The sequence below is a fragment of the Saccopteryx bilineata genome, chromosome 5, assembly GCF_036850765.1.
Source record: "Saccopteryx bilineata isolate mSacBil1 chromosome 5, mSacBil1_pri_phased_curated, whole genome shotgun sequence".
Taxonomy (NCBI): Eukaryota; Metazoa; Chordata; class Mammalia; order Chiroptera; family Emballonuridae; genus Saccopteryx; species Saccopteryx bilineata.
In genome coordinates this window covers 249512826-249536600 of record NC_089494.1, presented here as the reverse complement: position 1 = coordinate 249536600, position 23775 = coordinate 249512826, and the positions used below count along the sequence as shown (strand labels likewise).

The following is a 23775-nucleotide window of genomic DNA, read 5'->3' as shown; positions in this document are numbered from 1 at the left end:
AATTCATCTCAGTTGTGAGGGACTGGTTCAGACACAGGCATGTGACAATTCTTACCAATGAAATAAAATTCTGACCAAAGAACTGAGGTTTTTTTGCTCTTAAACACACACATACACACATAAGGAGAAGTTTTCCTTCAGCTTTGGACACAGATGTGAGAAGCGGTGATGCCCGGAGCTGTTGCAGCCACCTTGTTAGCTTGAGAAAGTAGCTGACACTGAGGTGGGCAGAGCAGGAAGATGGGGACGCAGATCCTTGACAACTTTCTTGAGTGAATCAGACCTGGAATGCCCTACTTCTGAAGTTCTTGTTATGCAATGTAACCCATAACCTATTGTTAAGTTTCTTCAGTGTGAAGTACAGCTGAGAGCACCCTGGCTGATGCGGGCTTGTCTGGTGGACTAGGGAGAGAATGTCGCACACTTTCATGATGACTCTTAAAAAGACCAAGACAACCAGAAGTAATTGCTGAAACGCTCTTTAATGTCTGTGGAACAGAAGAACCTTTAATGTCTGTGGGGGCTAGAACAGCAGAGGTGGGACAGTGTCACATGAGTGTATGGGGTATTGTCAAGGTTACACATACAACAGGATCAATTCATCGGCTCCAATGCCATCTCATAACACAAAACCTTTCTGGGCAGATTGCGAGTTTAGGTTATCCCTCTCTGTGACCGCCCTCCTCCAATCCTCCAAACCCAGACTGTCTGGGGCTCATGCAGCTTTCCTGCCCATAATGGAATGTCTTGTGGGTTTATTATAAGCCTGGCTTTCCAGAAGGTGACGAATGGGCCCGAAAGACACGCACCTGGCCGACTGTATGTCAGAACCAGAGCTTCTGCACAGAGAGATTTTTCTTTTTATTATTATTGGATTAAATCTGGCTGTGTTTTCCTTTGGTGACTGGCGTCCTATGCAGTAGAGCTGAACGTTGGCAGACAATTAAGGCCTAGTGCAGCAGGAAAATGATTTCTGCGGCTGCTGGGCTGTGTGCGCTCTGCAGCTGCAGGAGCGGCCTCCCGGAGGGGCAGGTGAGGGGGTGGCCTGGGGAGGGGGAGAGGCTGGAGCTCAGAGGGAGGAACGGGGCACTAGGGCCTGGCAGGCAGGGGTGGATGGTGTGTCCAGCTCGCCAGGAGCAACAGTGCACTGACCCAGGCATGCCCCCATGCCACCAGCAGGGTGGAGAGAAAGCAGCTGGAGGTCCCCCTCACTGTGCATGTGGCAAAGGACCTTCTTGTCTGCATTCTTCCCTTTCCGAGAGAGACAGCACGGATTCCCACGGGGCTCCTACGGGGCTAGCAGAGTGGCTCCAGGAGAGGAAACGTGAAGAATCAGGCTGGGCTGGCTACCCACGTGCGGTTTCACACCTGCGACCACAATCCTGGTATCAACATCCGACGTTTAGGATGACTTTTCAACCTTTCCCACTTGGGGAGCCTCTCTTTTTGCTGCAGGAGAGTCTCTCGGAGGAGGGATTCTGGTGTTCAGAGGTCCTCTGAGGTATGGGACCAGGTATCAGGTCTTCCTGGGGAAAGGTACTGAGTTCAGCTCCAAGCAAGTTCAATCGTTTGACGAGCCTTTAGTTTTCTGCAAGGCCAGATGCCGCCAAGAGAAGCTGGTTCATCCCTCAGGAAAGACCAGGTAGGGCTGCCCACGCCCTCCTCTCCACACTTGGTTCTGCAGCCCCCTCACCAGGCTGTCGTAAGTAAACTTCTCTTGTTTTCCTCTCTCTTTCCACTCTAGGGCCACGAGCTCTGTGTCTTGTCTTTAAAGTCCCCGTCCCGGGGGGGGGGGGGCAGGGGGCACAAAGGAGGCAGCCTTCACATTCTGTGGGAGGAGTAAAGGCTTCGGGGTTTCAGGTGGGGTGGCGAGGATAGTGGGCCCTGAGCAGCTCTATCTTGCCCCCACCCCACATGGCCGTAAAACCCTGTGCGCAGCCCAGGGTGAAGGAGAGAGGCAGCATTTCCACGTTCGGGCCCTCATCTCATCTCAGAAACAAAAAAGTCAAAACACCCCTGGAAGTCTCCTGCCTCCCTTCTTATCCGCACATCAATCCAGGTCGATTAATCCTCCCCAATTACAGGCTGGAAACCTCACTCCAGCAGTCAGCAACCGGGTCTCCACGGGGGCCGTGGGTTTCAGGCCGGAGGCCCCTCCCCTGAGCCCGCTGAGCCCCTGCCCACCTGCCAGTCCGGCCCACGGCAGACAGTGCGGCAGGCAGGCTGCCAGGAACACCCGGGGCGGGAGGTCCGGCCGGGCCCTGACATGATGAAGCGCGCGGCGGGCCCTCTGGACCCATTATGCTCAATTACACCTTTCCCTCCAGCCCCCTAAACCCATTACAAAGACCGAGATCTGATTAAAAACCCTGTCGGTTTCCAGCTCTTCCCATCATTTTGACCGACAGCATCCAATGCTAATAAAAAACATCTCTCCTCTAATAAAACCAATGCTGACAGAAAGACGGATGCCGAAAACCAGCCAGATGGCGGACGCGATCCCGGGCCCGGCCCTGTTCGCGGCGGGGCGTCTCCAGCAGGCAGAGCAGACCCGGAGAAGGCGAGGCCCCGCGTTTAATAAACCACGCTGTGCTGGCTGGCGACACCCGAGAACGTGTTCACAGTCAGCGACAGGATCCGCGTCTCCCTTTTCTCACTCGTGCGCTTGGAGGTGGTTTGGAGAAAGCGGCCCAGGAGAGCCCTGGACGCCGAGTCCCTGCCCGTCCCCACCGCCTTCGCAGTGTCACCATGCCCGGGTCCCTTTCCCCATCATGTTTGCACCGTGCTCCTCGGGCCTGCACCCTCTGGGGTCTCCTTGCCACCTTCCAGGGGGGCAGCCTCGGCCGATGGCTGGCTGGGCTCCGAGGCGCCCTGGGGAGATTTGAGGAGCGGCCCCCGGGAGGCCAGGCTGGGCGGGGTCGGCCCGGCCTCGTCCCGCAGACCCTCCGTGGGGCTCTCTCTGCCGCCCCCCGCCGGTTCTGCAGCGGCCTGTTCCTCGGTCAGTGTCATTATTTCCCTCCCAAGCCTGTTTACTTCTTCTTCCTCAGAAGGGAAGCGGGGTAATGAAGGATGAAAGTGCTTGCGCCGGTTCCTGTGGCTCTGATTTGCTGGGGAGTTGACAGCGGGCCTCCCAGCGTCCTCCTGCGCTGTCAACGCCTCAGCAGCCGCCCAGCTTTCATCTGGCGCTTGCGTCTGAGCCTCCCCTGGAACAGAAGGAGGACAGCATCAGACCTCTGGCTGGGAGTCAGCCCTCGCCTCCCCTCGCCTCCCCACCTCCGCCCACCGTCCCCAGGCCTCTGAGACAGAAAATACTCCGCCCCCCCCCCAACCCCTCCTCCTGAAGGCGAACACTGGACTCAAGTTCAAAAAGAAGGCAGCGGGCACTCTGATGATGACTGTGTCCGTGCAGGGAGGGAAAGAGAGCACCTGGGCCATTTATATATAATCCACCCTTTCCAGGCCCCTCATGACCTCCTGCTTCACTGGCCAGCAGTGGCTCCCTGTGCCCATCAAACATTTAAACTGCGGACAAAGGTTTTGTGTGTTCTGTAGCTCAGTGAAGGCCTGGGGCTCTTTAGGGATCTGCCTGCCTTCAGCGTGGGAAACAGAAGTGCAGTTTGGGAGGGGGTTCGCATTTCCCACCCTCCCTATTCTCCACCTTTCTCCATTAGCGCCTCATTCTCTGACGCAGAGGCTGAAGTTTCCTCAATGTCAAATAAAAACGTGCAAAAGCAGCTTCAAGCTCCCTCTGCCCCCAGCTGAACTGTTCCCTAACCCACTTCTCTATACAATGGAAGTTCTCGGGCTGTAACTGGATGAGGATGGGAGAGGACACGGGAGTGAGAGTGAGTGTCTGGCCCTCACTTTCCTACTCACTTGCTTTGTGATAAGGCGGGACCTGTCTGGCCTCTTTTTCCCAGGTGCAAAATGAGGGGCAGGATGCTCTGAGGTTCCTTCCAGCCCTAACAAGCAGCAGAGGTGCTGTGCGGTTGAGAAGCAGCAGAGGAGCAAGAGTCTAGCACCTGGGCATGCTGAATTCAACACCAGACTCTGAGGTTCCCAGAAATCAAGATGGTCTCATCCCTGGGCACACACAGTGAGGAAATGTATACAGGAGGCACCCAGTAACACCTCCTGGTCCCCACAACGGAACCAGAGTAGAACCCCCCTGCCATCGGGCTTGCACAAGATACACGAGATGTGCTTCCGGGCTGAGAGCTGGAACTCTGGAGAGCTGAGGGTGAAGTGTAGGAGAGTTAGAAAGGATGCAGACCTGTTCTGACCATGCATTTCCCTGCTTCAAACCTCCTGCTGGAGCCTGGAGACTTTTAGAAGAAATTCAGTTTTTTCCGCTTCGGTCCTTCCCAAGGTCCTGCCTCCTCTACTCCTGCTTCGCCCTCACTTCCCGCGCTCCCCTCCCCTGCAGGTGTCCTGCTGTCCCTTCTGTGCCGCCTTTCCGTCTGCCTGCACCGTTTGGTGTCTCCCTCTCTAACGTGAGTTACCCGGGCTCACCGCTAGCAGGTGCTCGTCCGCCAGGCTCAGCCCTCAGCGTTCCATACACCTAGCTTGTTCTAGAACGTACAGAGGGATCTCACCTGACTAGTTCACAGTGCTTGCAACATCCTAACCACTCAAGAATGTTAAAAAAATAATAATTCTTCACTTTTCTTTTTTTTCTGGTAGAAATATAATGTGCACAGGAGTGTACAAATCCTAAGTCTATATAGCTCAATTAATTAATTTTCACAAAGTGAACATGCCTTTTATCCAGCAGCTGGGACAAGAAACAAAGTATTACCAACACCCTACAAACATGTCCCAATCCAGTCTCCCTCCTAGATACCCCCTTCCTCGTCATTTCTCTTCTGCCCAGGGTAACCTCCAGCTCACTTCAGGTGCCAAGGATAAGCTTTGCCTGGTCTTTGAACTTCAATACTGAAATCATACTTTATGTTTTGGTTTGTGTCTGTCTAGGCAGGTGATAGATATATGGTGACTGTTTATAAGAATTGTATGAACTTTTGAGGATTATTTCTATAATTTAGCAGAAGATTGCATATTTAAGCATGCATAAATCTAAGTAGATATAACCCAAAAATGACATAATCTAAAATATTTGACTTAAATGCTGCTTAGAATTTCTGTACCGATATTATTATATGCATGATCCACTTTAATTTTAATATAATGCATAAAGGTATGTCTTAAGAATAAGAACTATTGAAATAGAATCTAAAAAATGCAAAAGATCAATAAAACCAAGAGCTGGTTCTTTCAAAAGATAAACAAGATTGATAAACCTTTATATAGACTCATTAAGGAAAAAAAGAGAGAGGACCCAAATAACAAAAGTCAGAAATGAAAGAGAAGTGACAACTGACGCCACAAGAATACAAAGGATTATAAAAAATTGCTTACAATGATTATATGCCAACAGATTGGACAATCTGGAAGAAATGGATAAATTCCTAGAAACATACAATATTCTAAGACTGAATAAAAAAAGAGACAGAAATGTGAATAAATCCACAGCTAACATCACACTCAATATGAAAAACTAGAAGTATTTTCCTTAAGATTAGGAAAAAGACAGGGATGTCCACTGTCACCACTCTTATTCAACAAAGTACTGGAAGTCCTAGTCACAGCAATCAGACAAGAAGAAGAAATAAAAGTCATCCAAATCGCAAAGGAAGATGTAAAACTGTAATTGTTTGCAGATGACATGATACTATATAGAAAGAATCCCAAAGATTCCACACACAAAAAAAGAACTACTAGAACTAACTCATAAATGAATTCAGTCAAGTAGCAGGATATGAAAAAAAATATTCAGAAAACGATTGCATTTTTTTTACACCAATAATGAACTATCAGAAAGAAAAACTAAAAAAACAATCCCATTTATAATTGTATCAAAATAAATACCTAGGAATAAATTTAACCAAGGAGGTAAAGACTTGAAAATTACAAAATATTGGAAAGAAAAGAACAAAATACAAATAAATGGAAGCATATATTGTACTCAACAATGGAAGAATTAACATTTTAAAATGTCCATATTCCCCAAAACAATCTAAAGATTCAATGCAATTCCTATCAAAATACCAATGATGAATTTTTTTTACAGAATTAGAACAAATAATCCAAAAATTTATATGGAACTACAAAAGACCCTGAACAGCCACAGCAATCTTGAGAAAGAACAAAATTGGTGGTATCACACTACCTGAAATCAAACTATACTACAAGGCCATAGTAGTCAAAACAGCATGGTAGTGGCATAAAACAGACACATAGGTAAATGGAACAGAAGTGAGAGCACAGAAATAAACTCTTACATATATGGTCAATTAAGATATGATAAAGGAAGCAAGAACATGCAACGGGGTGAAAAGAGTCCATTCAATAAGTGGTGTTGGGAAAATTGGACAGATATATGCCCCTCCCCCCAAAGAAACCAGACCATCTTCTTACACCAAGTACAAGAATAAACTCAAAGTGGATTAAAGACTTGAAATCATAAAACTCCTTGAAGAAAACATGGGCAGTAAATTCTCTGACATTTCTCTTAGCAATGTTTTTTCTTTTATATTGCTCAGCCATTAAAAAAGAATGAAATCTTACCATTTATAGCAGCATGGATGGACCTAAAGGGTGTTATGCTAAGTGAAATAAGTCAGACAGAGAAAGACAAATACCATATGATTTCACTTCTATGTGGAATCTAAAAAACAAAATACAAACAGACTCACAGACGTGGAGAACAAACTAATGGTTGCCAGAAGAGAGGGGGTTGGGAGCTCGGTGAAAAAGATGAAGGGATTAAGCAGTTCCAGTTGGTAGTTAGAGATAAGCCACGGGGATGTAAAGTACAGCACAGGGAATAGAGTCAATAACATTGTTATAACTAAGTATGGTGGCAAGTGGGTACCTGAAGAATCAGGGGACAACTTCATAAATTCTGTAAATGTATAACCACTATGTGGTACACCTAAAACTAATACAAATAATATTAAATACCAACTTTAATTGAAAAATTAATAAAAGAATAGGATGTTTGGAGCATCTATTTATTTAACTTAAAAGCTGGATGTGTTTTGGAGCATTTATTACTTAAAATAGTGTTTAAAGTTTTAAGAAACTTAAAAACCGCTAAATCCAGGTTTAAAAACAAAACTCTGAGAAACTTTAAAAGAAATGAAATATTAGTGAGATCAGATGGCCCACAGGGCTGACATGAAGCTGCCAGGATGAGGAAGGGTGGGCACAGTGGAGGAAGGACTGTAGACCGAGGTGGTGGCTGTGACCGTGGGCAGGCGGGACTTACTGGGGGAGACGACCGAGGGTCTCAGTTCAGCCAGGACAGCGTGACCGCTGTCCCCTCACCCCAGACCTCTCTAGTCCCTTATGATACACATTTGCTTCTACCTTCAGAAGAAGCCATTTTCCTTCTCCTTAGCTTCTTTGATATCCATAGAAAAAGTCTCAGGGACAGAAGTTCAACCAAAACTACACTGTCTAAAGAGTGTACTTAGTCATGGACAACTATGTGTTACTCTCCTGAGAACTCACTGACCTCAGTAAGTACTGAACCTGAAAATGAGACCATTATTTATACTAACAATGAAATTCATAATGTATAAATGAGTGAATAAAGGAAGCCTTGATTTGAAAAAATAACTGTCCAGATCTGTTCAGCCAGGATAATTATGTTAGTTCCTAATGGTTCCTTTGCTTCTTGTCTCCTGCTGCAAACCAACCTGTTGGGAGAGGGACAATCCTGAAAGCTTTGCTACTCAATGTGGGGCCCAGGGACCAGCAGAGGCTGCATCACCTGGGCACTCGTTCAGCATGCAAGCTCTCAGGCCCTACAACGGAAATACTGATTCAGAATTTGCATTTTAACAGGACCCCAGGCAATTTGGGTGCATATTACAGTTTAAGAAGGATTGTGAGTTTAAAACACAAATCTGACCATGCGTTTCCCCAGCTATAAATCGTTCGAAGTCTGCCACTGCCACAGGAACCAAGTCCAAGCTCTTAGCCTGAAAGTCAAGGCCTTCAATGACCCAACATCAATCAACCTTTCTACCTGGCACCCCAGCTCTTCTTGTATCCCTAAACTCCAGCCACAATGAACCTTCATGGCACTCCATCCCTGCCTTCTGCACCTTTGCTTAGGTGGTTTATGTCTCTATGATCATCATCCCTGTATGTACTCAGATGGCCAACTCCAGAGTGAGCCAAACCTCCACCTCCGCCATGAAGCCAACAGCCAGCTATACCTCCACCTCCGCCATGAAGCCAACAGCCAGCTATACCTCCACCTCCGCCATGAAGCCAACAGCCAGCTATACCTCCACCTCCGCCATGAAGCCAACAGTCAGCTATACCTCCACCTCCGCCATGAAGCCAACAGTCAGCTATACCTCCACCTCCGCCATGAAGCCAACAGTCAGCTATACCTCCACCTCCGCCATGAAGCCAACAGCCAGCTATACCTCCACCTCCGCCATGAAGCCAACAGTCAGCTATACCTCCACCTCCGCCATGAAGCCAACAGTCAGCTATACCTCCACCTCCGCCATGAAACCAACAGCCAGCTATACCTCCACCTCCGCCATGAAGCCAACAGTCAGCTATACCTCCATCTCCGCCATGAAGCCAACAGTCAGCTATACCTCCACCTCCGCCATGAAGCCAACAGTCAGCTATACCTCCACCTCCGCCATGAAGCCAACAGTCAGCTATACCTCCACCTCCGCCATGAAGCCAACAGTCAGCTATACCTCCATCTCCGCCATGAAGCCAACAGTCAGCTATACCTCCACCTCCGCCATGAAGCCAACAGTCAGCTATACCTCCACCTCCGCCATGAAGCCAACAGTCAGCTATACCTCCACCTCCGCCATGAAGCTTATCTGATTAAATTCAGACAGAAGTATTCTCCCCAGAGTCTTAATCCCCAAAAGGCTGTGTCTGGACCTCCAAGGGGACATAGTGCTTTTTATCCTTAAATGATTACCTATATATAGTTAGTTGATAAAAACCACCCAATTAACTTTTTAACTTTGCCAGTGTTCTATAGTTGAGGCTCAATAAATAGCTTATTAAATGTTTGAATCTATGGACATATACATTAATTCATGAATAAGTGAATATATTAATATATTCAAACAGCATGCATTAATAAAGCAATCCCTGAATTTATGGCATTTGTTCCAGGTTGTATTCAGATTGCTACCCTAAAAGTTCTTAAAATGGCACTTTCAGGAAAAAAAAAAAAAGAGATTTCTAACTCACACACACATTTAGCTATTTCTGAGGTAGCTCAGGGAAGCAATCACATAATTTTCATCCTAACAAATGAAAATTTTGTAGCAGTTGTACAGGGGACATGGGGCACACGGAATCAAAATGAGTAAGTTTCCAGAGTAGAGCGAGAAGCTTATTCAAGAGGAGGAACTGATGGTCTTTTCTGCAGTTAAATTTTTCACCAGCGTGAGATGACTAAACTCCTTCTGGAAATTACTCTTACGATGTTGCTTCTTCCAAAACACTTAATAGTATATCTGGTGGCCCTGAAAAAAATTAATTAACCTTACCGGTAACAGCCTAACCCCTGAAGCATTTGCAGTGTTTTGACTTTGGTCAGGTTAATGTTCTCTACGTTAATTTACATCTAAGTGAGGGTGGTCTAAATTACACGGGGAACTTCTGGCCGCTGGCACTTTGCCTTGTGCCATTTCTTCAGGTGACAGTCTGCTTTTAATCAAAGGTACAAATCTTTCTGAACATGGCAAGCCTCTGAGATGAGCAGAAAGAACTTTTAAACTTTGCTTTTTGGGGTGTGGGGAGGGGAGCGACACACGTGGTCACTGTTAGAGGCCAAAACACAGCTGCAGAAGGCACTGGACAAGGCTGGGGTTCTACTGTTTGATTCTACCAGGGATTTTTTTTTTTCCTGAGGAAGGCTAGCATTTCAGAGCCTCAGAACCTTAAAGAGATAGAGGCTGGGCTCCAGGACTAGCTTATGGGTCTGTAGAAGATTTACCAAAACATTCCTCCCTTTTGTTTAGCCAACAGGTATCTAAAAAATAGACTCAATCAATTAGCACAAGACAAAGAAAAGTTACTGAACGTGCCACAACTGTTGAGCCAAAACTAGGACCTTTGGTTCCGTGCAGTGGGAGCAAAACCTTCCTTTAAATCTGTGAATCTGTGACTCAGGAACGTTAATGCCGGAGCCATGGAAATTTCATTTTCCCTTTGAGGACAGACACATAGCATTGCCATTTTCATAAAAGAAAGATGTCTGAACTAGCCCAGAGTTGGAAAATATTATTATAAATAATAGCAATTATTCTGTGCTGTTTTAGCAAACAGAATTAGTATCATCAATACTTGTGAATGGCAATACACATATTAATAACAGCGAGGCAATCCACTGATACAAATGCATTATGACACGAATAGTGTGGAAAGCAAAAATATTTTCTCTAAGAAAATAAGAGACAGTAGCTCTTTGAAGGAAAGATTGCTAGTTCTCTAGAAATGTGTCCCCCCCCCCCCCACATTGGTCCAAAGGGAAGATTCGCCTTCTCTTGTTAACTGGTCTCTGATGGGCTTTGTCCTCCGAGTGGGAGCTGCTTCCAGTCAGCACTGATCAGGATGCGGCAGCGACGAGGCAGCCCACCCCAGACAGTGACAGCCGCCACGGGAGCGCTTCCTTGGTCCCGCCCGGGCTGGCGAAGGACGGGCTGGGAACAATGAGAGCTAATGATGGAGCTCTGGAAGCTATCATTTTGAATCAGGCCATTACTTATGCCACTCTTGTGAAAATCACGCCAGGCTCACACTCCGATTCAGTTTCGCAGGCCCGGCCGGGCCCACCTGGGGGCTCAGCAAGCCCAGAGCAGACAAAAGGCTTCTGATCTCCATGTGGATACTGGAGGCTGGCGTGAGATGACCAGCAGCCAAGATGTGTTCTGGACCACACAGCGGGCCATCCTGCGTGAAGGACCGGCCCCGGGAGCGGCCACGTGTTGCTGGCTGGGAAGACCCACCTTGCCTCCTGGCCAGTGCACGACCCACCCGAGACAGGGGCTCACCCCAGGAATCCCCCCAGCATATGCTCGGGGAACCTCTCTGCTGAAATCCCAGACCTGTCCCCCTCCTCCCCATTCCAGCACTATGATGAATGACTAGCACACGCTTCAAAACACAGCTGTCCAGATGTGTGAGTGAGCTTGTCCAGCCCAGCTCAGGCTAGCAGGCCCGCCCATCTGACCGGAAGACTTGTGATAAGTAACACAGAGTTGTCGCTTTAAGTTCTAAAATGTCAGAGTGGTTTGTTAGGCAAAAGTAGCTAAGCGATTCAGCTGGTTAGCCCAGTTCGATCCAAGCCCGGCTTCCATGCCGGATAACCCCGAGGTCAGAAAGGTGGGCGAGCCCAGGTTGCAGGGCTGTGATGTGAGGGGGAGACAGTCGGGAGCCACTCTCGAGTTCCGAGCAGGGTCCGAGCAGGATGGCAGGCAGGCTGCAGGGGCTTCATGCAAAGCAGCGGGCTGGAGACGGGGTGATGGCAGGAGAGGCGGGGAGGCAGGAACACGAGGACGAAGCCTGCCAGGGAGGTGAAGCGGGCCTGTACCAAGTCAGAGGGTAGGAACGGAGTTCAAGGAACTCTGGAGAAAGGGTTAGCCGAAGACCAGAAGTGGACGGGGAAGGAGAGTTGAAAGTGGCGAAGGACTCTCAGGTTCCAAGCCTGAGTAGCTGCGAGGCTGATGACAGGGAGGAGGCCACAGGGTATTTAAGGGGGAGAGTTTGAGCTCCGGGAAATGTGGGACTGTAACTCCACAGATGGGTCCAGTGGGTTAAAAATATTGTGAGGATATTTTCATAGAGGTGATGGCTGAAGTCATGACTCTGAAAGAGAGGAACGGTAGATGTTCAAGGAAAGAAGCTTGACAGCTACATGTTACTGCTGTGTAACAAAGTACCTCACAATGAAGCAGTGTAAGACTCAGGACCCTGGGAACCATTTGCCTGGGTGGTGCTGGCTAATGGTCTCCTATGAGGTTGTATGCAAAATGTCGACCAGGCTGTTGTCATCTGAAGGCTTGACTAGCTGGGGAATCTTCCTCCCAGATGACCCCCTCACATGACTGACGGCTGGAGGCCTCAGCTCCCCACCACATGGATGGCACGTAGGGCTGCTTGAGTGTCCTCATGACATGGCAGCCAGCTTCTTCCAGAGTGAATGATCCAAGACCAATAGAGCAGGGCAGATGCCGCATGTCTTTGATAACTAGCCTTGGGAGTCATATACTGTCCCTTCTGCTGCATTCGGGACGTTACCTAGATCTACTCCGACACCGTGTGAGAGGAGGCTACAGAAGGGCAAGAACCCCAGGAGGACGGGGTCATGTGGGCCCATGTCGGAAGGTGGCAACCACACTGGGGATGGAGGATGAAGACAAGCCAAACTCAGGAAGATGTGAAGGAGAGTTTGGGTGGAGAAACAAGGCTGCCACATGGGAAGAGATCTGGCTGGCTCATCTGAACCTAAATGGTCCCCATCAGAACACCTGCCTCCAGGAAGTGTGCCTGGCAGAGGAAAAGGCTTTTTCTCCAAGCAAATGATTCCCAGGCCACTTACCATGTGCCAGGTGATGTGCCAAGGTTTTCTTGAGGTTGGCACATCTCTTATAGGTAAAGAAACCGAGGCTGAAGTTACTAGTCCCAGTGCCCACAGCCTACATAACATGGGGCTGGAATGTGGACCCAAGCTGGTCAACAAACTGAGCCCTCACTCTTAATCTCTATGCCACCATGCAGAGTACAGTGGTCTGCCTTTTTCTGCTGGGAGCTCCAAACAAGATGAATCCATGTAAGCCACAAGAAAGAAATATGAAACATAAGGAATACCCAACAGTGCCACAGAAGCTGAGAGAAGGGGAAGGGGCGGATGTCCACCGAGCCCTCCTCTGTCCCTGGCCCAGGCCGAGTGAAGACAGAGAAGTCAGTTATGCTTACCATCCTTACCATCCTTGGGGTTTGCTTTGGTCTCAGCGGGCTGCCCCACCACCTTCAGCAGGGGGGATCTGGACCTCTGGATGGTAGTAAGAGTGGGGTCGCTGAACAGTATGGTGTCCTTGCCCCCTGTCATGGAAAAGGGGAAAATGGACGTATTAGATCCTCAGTAGAGTTGCTGCTACATTCAACCCTACATAAGGACATGCTGCTGAGCAAGACACCTTCTTCAGTCGTAGGCAACACTGTGTGACGGAAATGGCCAGAGGGCCCTTTCTGTAGTGTGAGGACAGGCAATAGCTGTCTATGAGTTCCTGAGAGTCTGCTCAGGACATGGCTGACCACAAATGCCACCATTACGTCTATATGTCAGCCAAAAACTGAGTGTCCTTGGTCAGGATCAGACAGTAACAATAACAACAACGTAACAACAACAGAGTGCTTAGGAGTGCAGGCTTTGGAGCCATACTACAGTGTTTGTGTCCTGGACATCATCACTAGCTAACTGGGTGACTTCGGGCAAGTCACCTAACCTCTCTGAACCACAGAGCCCTCATCTGTTAAACGAGGACAAATCAAAGCACCCCCTTCATTGGGTGGTTTTGATGAACTGATTCATGACTAGGAGTGCTGAGACATTTAATCAGAACTCCATAAATGTCACCTCTCAAAAGTATTACTTTATAAGGCACCTTCCATGGCACTCTCATATATAGTGTATCTGAGTTAATTTGATTTGGTCATTAAGATGGAATAATAACTGTCGTAAGTCAGGTAGTCTCCGGTCCCTCAAATGATCACAGCTAAGCTTTCAGTTTGAACATATAGTCCCAGGCCAGCCAACACCTTTGAGCTGTTTGTATGAACTCCCTAAGCGGACGGAGAAGGTGTGAGGCAAAGAGAAGGAGGGAAGGAAAACCGTCACAACTCTATCTTAAGGCCATCGCGAGCTATGCAGGAGAGGGGCAGGGAAGTGCGGCTTCGAAGCGCGAGCAGCATGGACACAGAAAGGGGTGCTATCACAGCAGTTCAGACAGCCAGCAGGCAGGACTGGGCCCCAAACTTTGTTCCAGGAGGCCTTAGGTCTCTCTCGGGGGGAACCACTGTGCCACATTCCAAACCCCGTGGGCTACGTCCCAGCCTATGCTCCAACCTTAGCTGTCCAACTTTGCGCAAGACCCTTTGTAAAGCCAATCCGCTCAACGGCTCTGGGGCTCAGGTCAGAGGCTCTAACACTCTATGATCTTAGTTTCAGGTTCAGCAGAGCAGAGAGTGGTGTTTGCGTGAAGATGTCCACTCTTTTGGTGAATCTGAGTCCTCAGTTTGTTTATAACACTGTCTTCCCATTAGGCCCTGTCTCATTAACTTGATTTCCAAGTCATGACAACTTGACTACAGTAGAGAGTTTGCACAAGGCAAATGCTTAATAACTATCTGATAAATGTCGGAATAAATGGCAGAGGCACTCTTGGGAATCCTGATGTCCTGCAGGGCACAGGTGCCTGCCGCTGCTCAGGTGGATGGCGCATGTTAATAGCCATAGCACTCCAATTTCTCTGCTTTCTGAGGGTCATCCCTGAAGAATATGAATCTGATAGGAGCCAACCCTGAAGTTCTCTACCAGCAAAGGTATTCTTCGTATATGGGGGAAAAAAATCCAGAAATCTTCAGGGCCACAGTCTGGAAAGCTTTTCCAAAGAGAAGCATTGGGATATTGTTAAAAGACTCTTAGAATGAGGTCAACACAATCAGTCTCCCTTCGAGCTGCAAAGATACCATCTGGAAACACTGTGCGGGCTTAACGGTCACTATGAACCCATAGCAGATGCCGCAGGATGAACTCCTTTCCTTTCTCGCCACCGAGGCAAAAGTTACCATCCTCAAGTCAGGAAAAGGACCGCATTCCTTGACCCATCTTTTCTAGCAGGTCGGCTGACAGCTCTCTAGCCTTAAGGAGATTCAGTAAGAGACACACTCTGCTCTTCTATGTCCCAACCAGCCTTCCGAGTCCCTCTGTCCTGGAGGTCAAAGAACCATTACTATGGGAAGAATGGGGAGCTGGCTGAGATCCTCAGCCCTTCCTGTCATGAGAAATTCTCTAGGGTGCAATGTCTTATGGCCCTCTCAAACCACAGGGCACCATCAACTCCATAACGGCCCCTCAAGCATGCTGGTACCAGCAACATGAAACTTCTCCAAGAATCTGAGTAACAGGCACACAGAGAAGGGCACTAGAAGCCACCACTCATTCCTGTCTAATCAAGGTGGAGCTTGGGGAGAAGATAAAGACCTCCCATAATGCCTGCCTGGGGCGATCTTGTCCTAATCTTAAGACAAAATGCCAAGACTTGGCCATTCTTGCAAATGATATTTGAAGGATTCAAAGATCTTTCTTAGAAGAATCCGCGTTCTATCGTTTCTAACTCAGTCTGGATTCCATCTGCACTGACTGGCGCGAGCTCTAATCCAATGGTCAGCCGCTTCATAGCTTCACTGTGGTCTGTGCGTCTTGGAGGATGAGGAGTAGGGCGAGTATGGTCCACAAACTAGAATCAGAGCACAACTCCTGTAGGTCACACAGACCCTTCCACTCAACTGGTGTTCGGGCTCCTGGAATACAGCATCCCTCCTCTGAAATGTCTCAAGAACTTTCAAATGCACATGTTCCTCCTCAGGCGGATGCTTAGAGTGGGGAAGAGAGAATCACAATGAGAAGCTCAAAGAGCCAGGCTCTGCTCTTGCCAGATTTGGTCTGACTTTCAGTGTCTCTTTTTAGAGCATGAGCATACCCTGGACACCTCCTTTCAGAGCGCCCCAAGCACCATTCTCCATGCCAAGGCCAGTGAGAGGCTGAGAGAAGGAGGCTCACAGGTAGGAGCTGGGGAGGAGGAAGGGCTTCTCTCCCAGAGGGGTGCAGTTAATCGGGACAGCCCACCCTCTGGCTTCCTCTTGCTAGCCCTATCCCTGTCCCACCTCTCAAGGACCAGTTGACAGTGTGGGATATGCTTTACTATCCAAGTGATTTCTCCATAGGCTGTGTGACATTTGTCAAACTTAGCTACTTCCCAGCAAGATGACAAGTTTGCCCCAACTCTCTCAAATAACATCAAGAGCTAGATATGTTGGCTGAGAGAGTGAGGCAGGAGGGAGAAGAGAGTCAAAGAAAAATCATAGCATGCTCAAAGTCCAGCAGGAGCTCTGCCTCGTAGTAACGAGCGTTGGGCTTCTTCACCGCTGTCCTTTAGTGTCTCAGAAGAGACAGCTCTGGCTTCCGACTTCCTCTTCTCCAATCCAGTTTGTGAACCATTCCCCAGCTGATCTGATCTACCCTGTCATCTCTTCACCGAAGTACAGTTCCCTAGGACAGGTGGCACTCTGAAATGAAATCTGAACACCTGGGTTCTGATACCAGCTGCTGTGGCCTCAGGTGTCATCTAACTTCCAAGGCTTCCTTCAGATAACTTCCTTACCTAAACAGAAGGGATCAGACTAGATTACAAAAGGGGGAAAGGTTTTCTCTCACATGTCAACTCTGGCCAGGAGGTGGCTCCTTAGAAAGCCAACAGTGGAAAACTGTTTTGAGAGCCATATGTGAGATCATCAAAGAAGAGCGATGTGATTGATTAGCAATGTCTGCCACTGTCGTGGGAATGGGTGTTGTGTAATATATACCAAGTATTTGCCATCCTTGAACGCTTTGCTGTCAACTGTCCTTCCATTCAGTGATACCTCACACACTAACATCTTTATCACTCAGCACTTTACCATTTTCACTTTCCTCTCACTGTTTAATGGATACTCATCTTACTTCCCCAATGAGGCTGTGGGTTTTTAGTGCAGGTGAAAGCATGTCCAGAATGCCTGGCACAGAATTAAATTCACAAAATTGATGCTGGAAAAGGTATCAACACAATGATGGACTAACTTCCTGGAGGAGAAACTGATGCTTTCAAGATGATGGCAAATAAGAGAGAGAGCTAGCAATTCTCTGAAGCCACTGACACTTGGTTCTCTCCAGTTGGCTGAAGCACTGTGATTTGGCTCCTACTTGGGGAAAGAAAGGGGAAGAAGAAGAAGAGAAGAAGAAAGAGGAAGGAGGAAGGAGGAAAAACTGGAAAAAGAAGAATATGACTAGGAGGAAAAGAACATATTGCCTCTTGCTCCACGATTCAGTACCTGAGTGGAGCCCTAAACAATGAGCAGACAGAAGGGGCTGGTCTGATTTACATAGGACGAGGCCCCTCCCCCCTACTCTCACCAGGCGGGGAGAATGATCATAAGGCGATGCTTCGTTGCTTCGTTGTAACACCCTTGGTCACTGTACCAGGGCAGTGCTATTCCACTGGGAAATTGTCACTCTTTTATTCCTGTCCTCCCACTTTATATCTATGTGGATTCCAGAGTTTAGAACAAACATGGCCACAGCATAAAATGCATTCAGCCGAGTCCCTCAAAGCTAATTTTTTACCATTTAATGTTTGTTCTGTACTAATTAAATTCTCTATTTCAATAGACTGTTCTAATCAGGGAAAAGCAAGGATACACAGAGAATGCATTTCTGTTTATTTGCATGCAGGGATGATATTAATGCACTACTGCTATTAGCCACAGACACAGATATTTCAAATAGAACATACTCCCGAATCCTACTGAAACATCGTAGCTCAGGCCTTCAGGCAGCAAAGAGAAGGAAAGAAACAATCGTTATTGCATAATAGCCATTCGAACCTAGACCAAACATCAGCAGAGATAGAAAATCCTCAGCATTCATTGTTGCAGAAATAAAACATTGTGAAATTTCACTAAGTCATTTGGAAAGGGGGCGGAAATCCAAACTCCAGTACATGCACAAAAATAGCAATCTGACTGCACAAATAAATGATAAATTTGCCCGACTGTGCTGAAATTCAATGCAATAAAAGAAAGGCCTTCAAAGCAGATAAGGTTTTTAACTGCATCAAAAGGTTCTTGTGCAAAATGGATCATTCAAATCCCCAGGATGGCACTCGCCACTAATTAGTTCTGTTAGGTCTTTTGACATCAAGTTCAAGGAATCACTGCTAAAAATTCCAATTTATGAAACATACTTCCAGGCAACCTAAGGTAGCCATTCGCATTTACATTAAGAAACATGTTGTTGTCCCTATCCTTGTGGCGATTTTCATTCCCCGTACGTTTATAGGGAAGCAACAAATATGAATCAAGGGCAGAGGAGACTAGTTTGTGTGGAAAGGTTAACTAACTAAAAATACATGTGCAGCGTTGCTTCTAGGGGAAGAGGAGGCGATAGAAACTGATAGGTTTCCGGAGCTTGTAAAAAGGGAGAATAGCTGACCAGGGTCTCAGGAAGGGGTATTTTACCAAGACAAACAGAACAAATAAACTAATTAATGCAAAATGTCAGAGTTCCCTCATGCCATGTACAACTGTGAAAACAAAACAAAACAAAACAAAACAAAAAAAACAGCTCTGGCTGGTTGGCTCAGTGGTAGAGCGTTGGCCTGGCATATGGAAGTCCCAGATTCGATTCCCAGCCAGGGCACATAGGAGAAGTGCCCATCTGCTTCTCCACTCTTTCCCCTCTCCTTCCTCTCTTCCTCTCCCACAGCCAAGGCTCCATTGGAGCAAAGTTGGCCTGGGCACTGAGAATGGCCCTATGGCCTCCATCTCAGGTGCTAGAATGGCTCTGGTTGCAATGGAGCAACAGCCCAGATGGGCAGAGCATTGCCCCCTGGTGGGCATGCTGGGTAGATCCTAGTCAGGCACATGTGGGAGTCTGTCTGCCTCCCTGCTTCTCACTTCAGAAAAATACAAAAAAACCCAAAACAAAACAGGAAAATTTGATTTTCGAGCTATGTTTAAAATGGGATGGGGGAAAGAGAAGGAGGTTGTTAAGTGCATTGTTTTTTCTTACTTTTATTTTTAGGATTGATGATTAAATTGAACAAGTTTTTATAAGATACCTACGGGTAACAAAAATGAAACAATTTACTATATCCACAAAGTTTTCTTTAAACATACAGACACATACAGTGACAATTTCAAAATTCAAGTTGGCAAAACTTCATAGTTACGTCGATGAGAACCTGCATATTTATCATACTTCTGTGATTTCCCTCCAAAACGACGGTCTCTCAGTTTAAACACCTGCAGTTTTTTCAGTGATGATTGTCAAATAAAAGGACATTGAAAACGTAGAATCCCCTTTGCAAATTATGAGAGCTCTTCCTTTTTACAATAAAAAGAAAACAAGTTTTATGAAGTTCTGCTTACCTGGAAGACTCCACAAACCAGAAACTTCCAGAGTTCTTAATTTTTTCTCCAGTTCAGCCACTCGATTCCCTAGTATTCTGAAGAAGAAGAGAAAATTGCAGCAGGCAGATTAATGGGCATCTCGTTAGCTTCCAAGGCTGTGAGCAAGCTACTTGGGAAGCCAGCTAGTGCACTGATAGAAAATGTTTTGATATTTAAGATAAATGCTTAATACACACACATGCTCTATTGAAAATACAAATAAAGTGAATAATTTTTAAAAATACTAAAATGTTGCCATTGAAGCGACTTTTCTCCCAAAAAAGTAATTCCTCTGAGAAGTTAAACAATTATTCCACCATTGCCCAAATACCTTACAGAATTTTTGTTTAGGAATTGCTCATTGCTAAAAATGACTATGAATTTTGAATAGCCTTAGTAGTATCACACCTTGATTCTTTGAAGGTAGATCTGAGTTTCAGAAATAATGAAGTCTAACAAATAACATAGGTGAACATACTTGGTAACAAGTCAATAAAATAATATATAGTATCCGCCTTTGTAGACCTAACCTATATGTTAGACTGATGTTCAATTCTTGCTTGATATCTAGCATAATTAGATGTTAAAAAATGTACTTGGTGAAATAAATTCTTTTCTTTTTTTCATGGCTTGTAATTATTGATGGAGACAATAAAAAGAAAAAAAGACTTTCTAAAGAATTCCCAGTAACTGAAGAACCACTAGAATAATAGCATTGCTTTCCAAGGTGGCCATTCTGACTCACTGGTATGTAAGCTCCGAAATGTGTATTTGAAAAGACTATATATTGTTTGCCTAGATGTCAAACTTTGTCTATATGCATAGAAAGACATAAATGTGGGCAAACATTCCCCCGCCCTTTCCACAAAATTAAATAAATTGGGAAATGATTTGATAGTCATCTAAAACTTCAATCAGTTTCCATTGACCTGGAAATTGAAAAACCAGTCTATATTATTTGAGGGATTTTCTTGGCACTGCTGTGCTAACCTGCTGCAGAAATATCCTTAATAGCCAAGTTTCAATTCCTTTCAACAGGAGAAATCAGAACGTCAGAATTGTTCTCCTGGCTCTCTTTATATTCCAGGGATAGCTGCACACACCCACATCCATAGAGAGGCATGAATATGTATACATCTCCCCATATGTATATGGCTTCGAATTCATCCTTATTTTATCTGAATTGACTTACAGCATCTTAATTAATATGCCCTGTGAGTTCACAAAAAACACTTTGGCATTACTCTATGTGGTTTCCTTTATCTGGGTACTTAGAGCTTTTCTTTGCCTCTTTCCCTTAAGTCTTAAATTCTGCATAGTCTTTATCAATTACTTTCAATTTTCACTCCAATTGTCAAGCCTATTCTGCTTTCATGACTCTGACCCTTCAATAAACAGTATTCTCTGTAATCTCGCTTTCAATATTTTGCTCAGACCTTCTGATCCAAGCTCCCTTTTCACCAGCTGATGGGTTTGAGATGCAATCACAGCAGTGTTCAAGTGGACGCCTGTTTCTTAACGAGATCGGATCATCTGTATTTGGCTGCCTCTGGGAAACAAAAGATAAGGCTTAACTCTTCTGTGGACACTGAAAGATGCCGCCAGGGCCACGTTCCAGGGCGTGGTGAAGAGACATTTGGTTGTGTTTTTTTTTCTGATGTTTCCAGATAACAATCATGTCTCCCACCGATGGAGTGAGGTGAATTTGCTGGGGTCCCCAAAAACCTACTTCCGGAGTCCATGCCTAAGTTTGTCAGGGGACTGTTTTCTTCTTCTTTGGCCTGCTACAGGCACCTGAGGCAGGGCTGCAGGCAGCACCATGGACCCTGCAGAAGTTGTGGTGGCAGTAATAGTATCAATAACAATAGCAAGTACACTGCCGTCAACACAAACAGCAAAACCAGTCTTTACTGAGCCCTGGATGTGAATCAGGGTCTGACTTGCATTATCTCATCAGACCCGACAAAGCTCCTGCAGCACACAATGTATTTCTACCCCCTCTTACACATGTGGACCCTAAGGAACAGAGAGGCTAAGCAACTTGCCCAAGGACACAGAGTTCATCTCAAACCTCTGCTCTCACTCGTTCTACTCCTCCCAGTTGGAAACAGAGGCATGGAAATTAGTTAAATTGACCAAAACTTCATGAAGGACTCAGGCAATGATGAGTCTGAATTTGAACCTGTCAAGCCATCCATAGTCATTAGCGCCAATTCAAACTCCAACAGGAATCCCCAATTTGAGGTGCAGTGAAGAAGGAAACTTAGTGCAAACAGCTCAGAGGTCATACAGCATGTTTGTAAAAACAGCATGGCTGTGAGGGTGCCCTGGGTCCAGGCTCCTCTAGAGCTAGGCAGCTCCACTCCACAATGATCTGCTCTGCTCTGCTCTGCTCTGCTCCACTAGCCAGAGAAACAAGTCTTATGTCTTTGTGGAAAGTGCACTCGCCAATCCAGAGGGGAGCTGGCTTATATAGACAGAAGCCCCCACCCGTGGCCCCTGATTGGTCCGTCCTCTTGCAAATGAGGACACCGAATGCTCGGTTTGATTGGTCCAAAGACTGTCTTGATTGACACACAGATCTGCTCTTTGCAGATCACTTTGGATGGGGAAAGCCTCAGTCCTATGGGTTGAAACAGGACTCTAGGAACTCTTCATAAGGGCTGGCTCTGATGGCAGATACAGTGCAGGCAGGTAGCTCAGTGCAGAGACAGGCAAGTGAGCCTAGAGGCTTCTCAACGAAGTGCATTTTGCTTGGGAGGCCCTGTGCAGAAATGGCTGCTAGGTTCCTTTTTTCTTTTTCTCCTTAATTTGAACCCAGCTGGCCACCAGGAACTCTTCTCAGTCCTCAGAAGTCACAAGCCTAAGCCTCAGTTTGCCTCTGAAGTGCATTATTCTCAACCCAGTAATGGCAATGTAAAACGAGCTTCCTCATATCTGCAGCAAATTCTCGTTAAAAACTGTTCATATCGAAATATGGATGTAACCACAGCTGACTTGCCAAATATAGCCCGAGATGCTTCAAATGACAAAGAGGCCCCTCCTGATTGGCTTGACACTGAAAGAATATGGCAGGTGGTTCACTGACCGTGGTGTGATGTCGCCCAGCACACAAGAAGGCTATTTGAGTCTTAATAGCTGCCTGTATTTATAGATGGAGATGGTGGAAGTAGGAACAGGGTCCATTCAATTCAATTTGACCAATCAACAAACAATTATTGAGGTTTCAGGGGATAATGAAGAGAAACAGACACCACCCTCTGTTTTTGAGGACTAAAGCCCGATGGGAGACAGGCACACAGATGTGCACACACATGTATCGTGCCAGTGGAAGGCTTTAGTAACAGTTGTAATATCTGTACCAGATATTACACTAAGCACTGCGCAATTATTATCTGCCTTAATCCCTACATTCGCTACAACCAAGGCAGCTCTTATCATCCTAATTTTGTAGATGAGGGAACTGAGACCCAGGGAGGTCAACTAACATGCCCAGGGTGACACAGCTGGCGAGTGAAGGGGTCAGAATCAAAACCCAGGCTTGGAAATACACGAGCCCTTCAGTAGAACTGAGGAGCAGAAGTGAAGAGTAAATCAAAGACGGCTCCACAGAGGCTGGCAGGGACCCAGAGTTAGTGATCTTGTTGCCACATTGACAATGTAAAGACTTATACACTGGAAATGGGGAGACACTGAAGGGTGTTAAGCAGAGAAGCAGCATAGTGAAGTTTAGGGAAAGTATTCTTGATGCAGAGTTGAGAAGGGACTGGAAGAAACATGAGTAGAAGCAGAAAGAACAGTTAGAAGGTCATCGTCCAGGTCAGTGACGATGGTGGGCCAGAACCAGCCAGTGGGGACGGAGGGCAGCCAAAGGAATGGGGCAACGACCAGGAGGGAGATGAGGGGGTGAGGTGTCCACAGGGTATCCCTCCAGACGGAAAGGAGAGAGGATGGATCTGGGTGCAGAGATGAGCGTGGAGTTTGGAGGAGTAGATCTGCTCACCAACAGCATGGGACAAGTCAGAATAACAGGGGGCTAGACTACCTCCTGCATAAGGCCAGAGAAGGACACCTGGGGACGGAGGAGGAGAGCCAGGGCAATGTGGGGCCCTGGAAGCCCAGGGAGGAGAGACTCCCAGGTGGGACAGACAGTATTGCCCTATTCTAGAAGTGGCCGAACTTCTAGATGAAAGTTTAGAAGAGGCCACTTAGAAGATGTGCACAGCCCTTGAGAGAGAAGCTTCGGTCGAGGGGGTAAAATCTAGAATCCAAATGACAGGCCTGAGCCAGGAGCAGACTATGAGAAGTTGAGGCAGCGAATGGAGATGATTTCCCAAGCGGTTGAGCAGGGACTGGAAGGACACAGCTAGGGCAGGAGCTTGGAGCATAAACAGGCTTGAGAGAGGATGGTTTCTTCTGTAGGATAGGGAAGATTTTAAACAACAT

The 23775-nt window shown here is 46.7% G+C and overlaps 1 protein-coding gene across 5 annotated transcripts in view; it reads right to left on the bottom strand.

The window, feature by feature from the left end:
* Window positions 1-463: 463 nt before the first annotated feature.
* CCDC149 (coiled-coil domain containing 149) overlaps window positions 464-23775 on the bottom strand; it is a 107328-nt gene continuing 84016 nt past the window's right edge. For 2 of the 5 annotated variants that reach the window (XM_066279954.1, XM_066279958.1), the window contains 4 exons: window positions 19309-19385; window positions 17673-17705; window positions 13039-13164; window positions 464-3203 (listed from right to left, as the gene is read on the bottom strand). In XM_066279954.1, coding sequence (XP_066136051.1) covers window positions 2770-3203; window positions 13039-13164; window positions 17673-17705; window positions 19309-19385 — 670 coding nt within the window. In that variant the 3' untranslated portion in view covers window positions 464-2769. The remainder of the gene's footprint in view (window positions 3204-13038; window positions 13165-17672; window positions 17706-19308; window positions 19386-23775) is intronic. The other 3 variants (XM_066279955.1, XM_066279956.1, XM_066279957.1) reach the window with 3 other exon arrangements.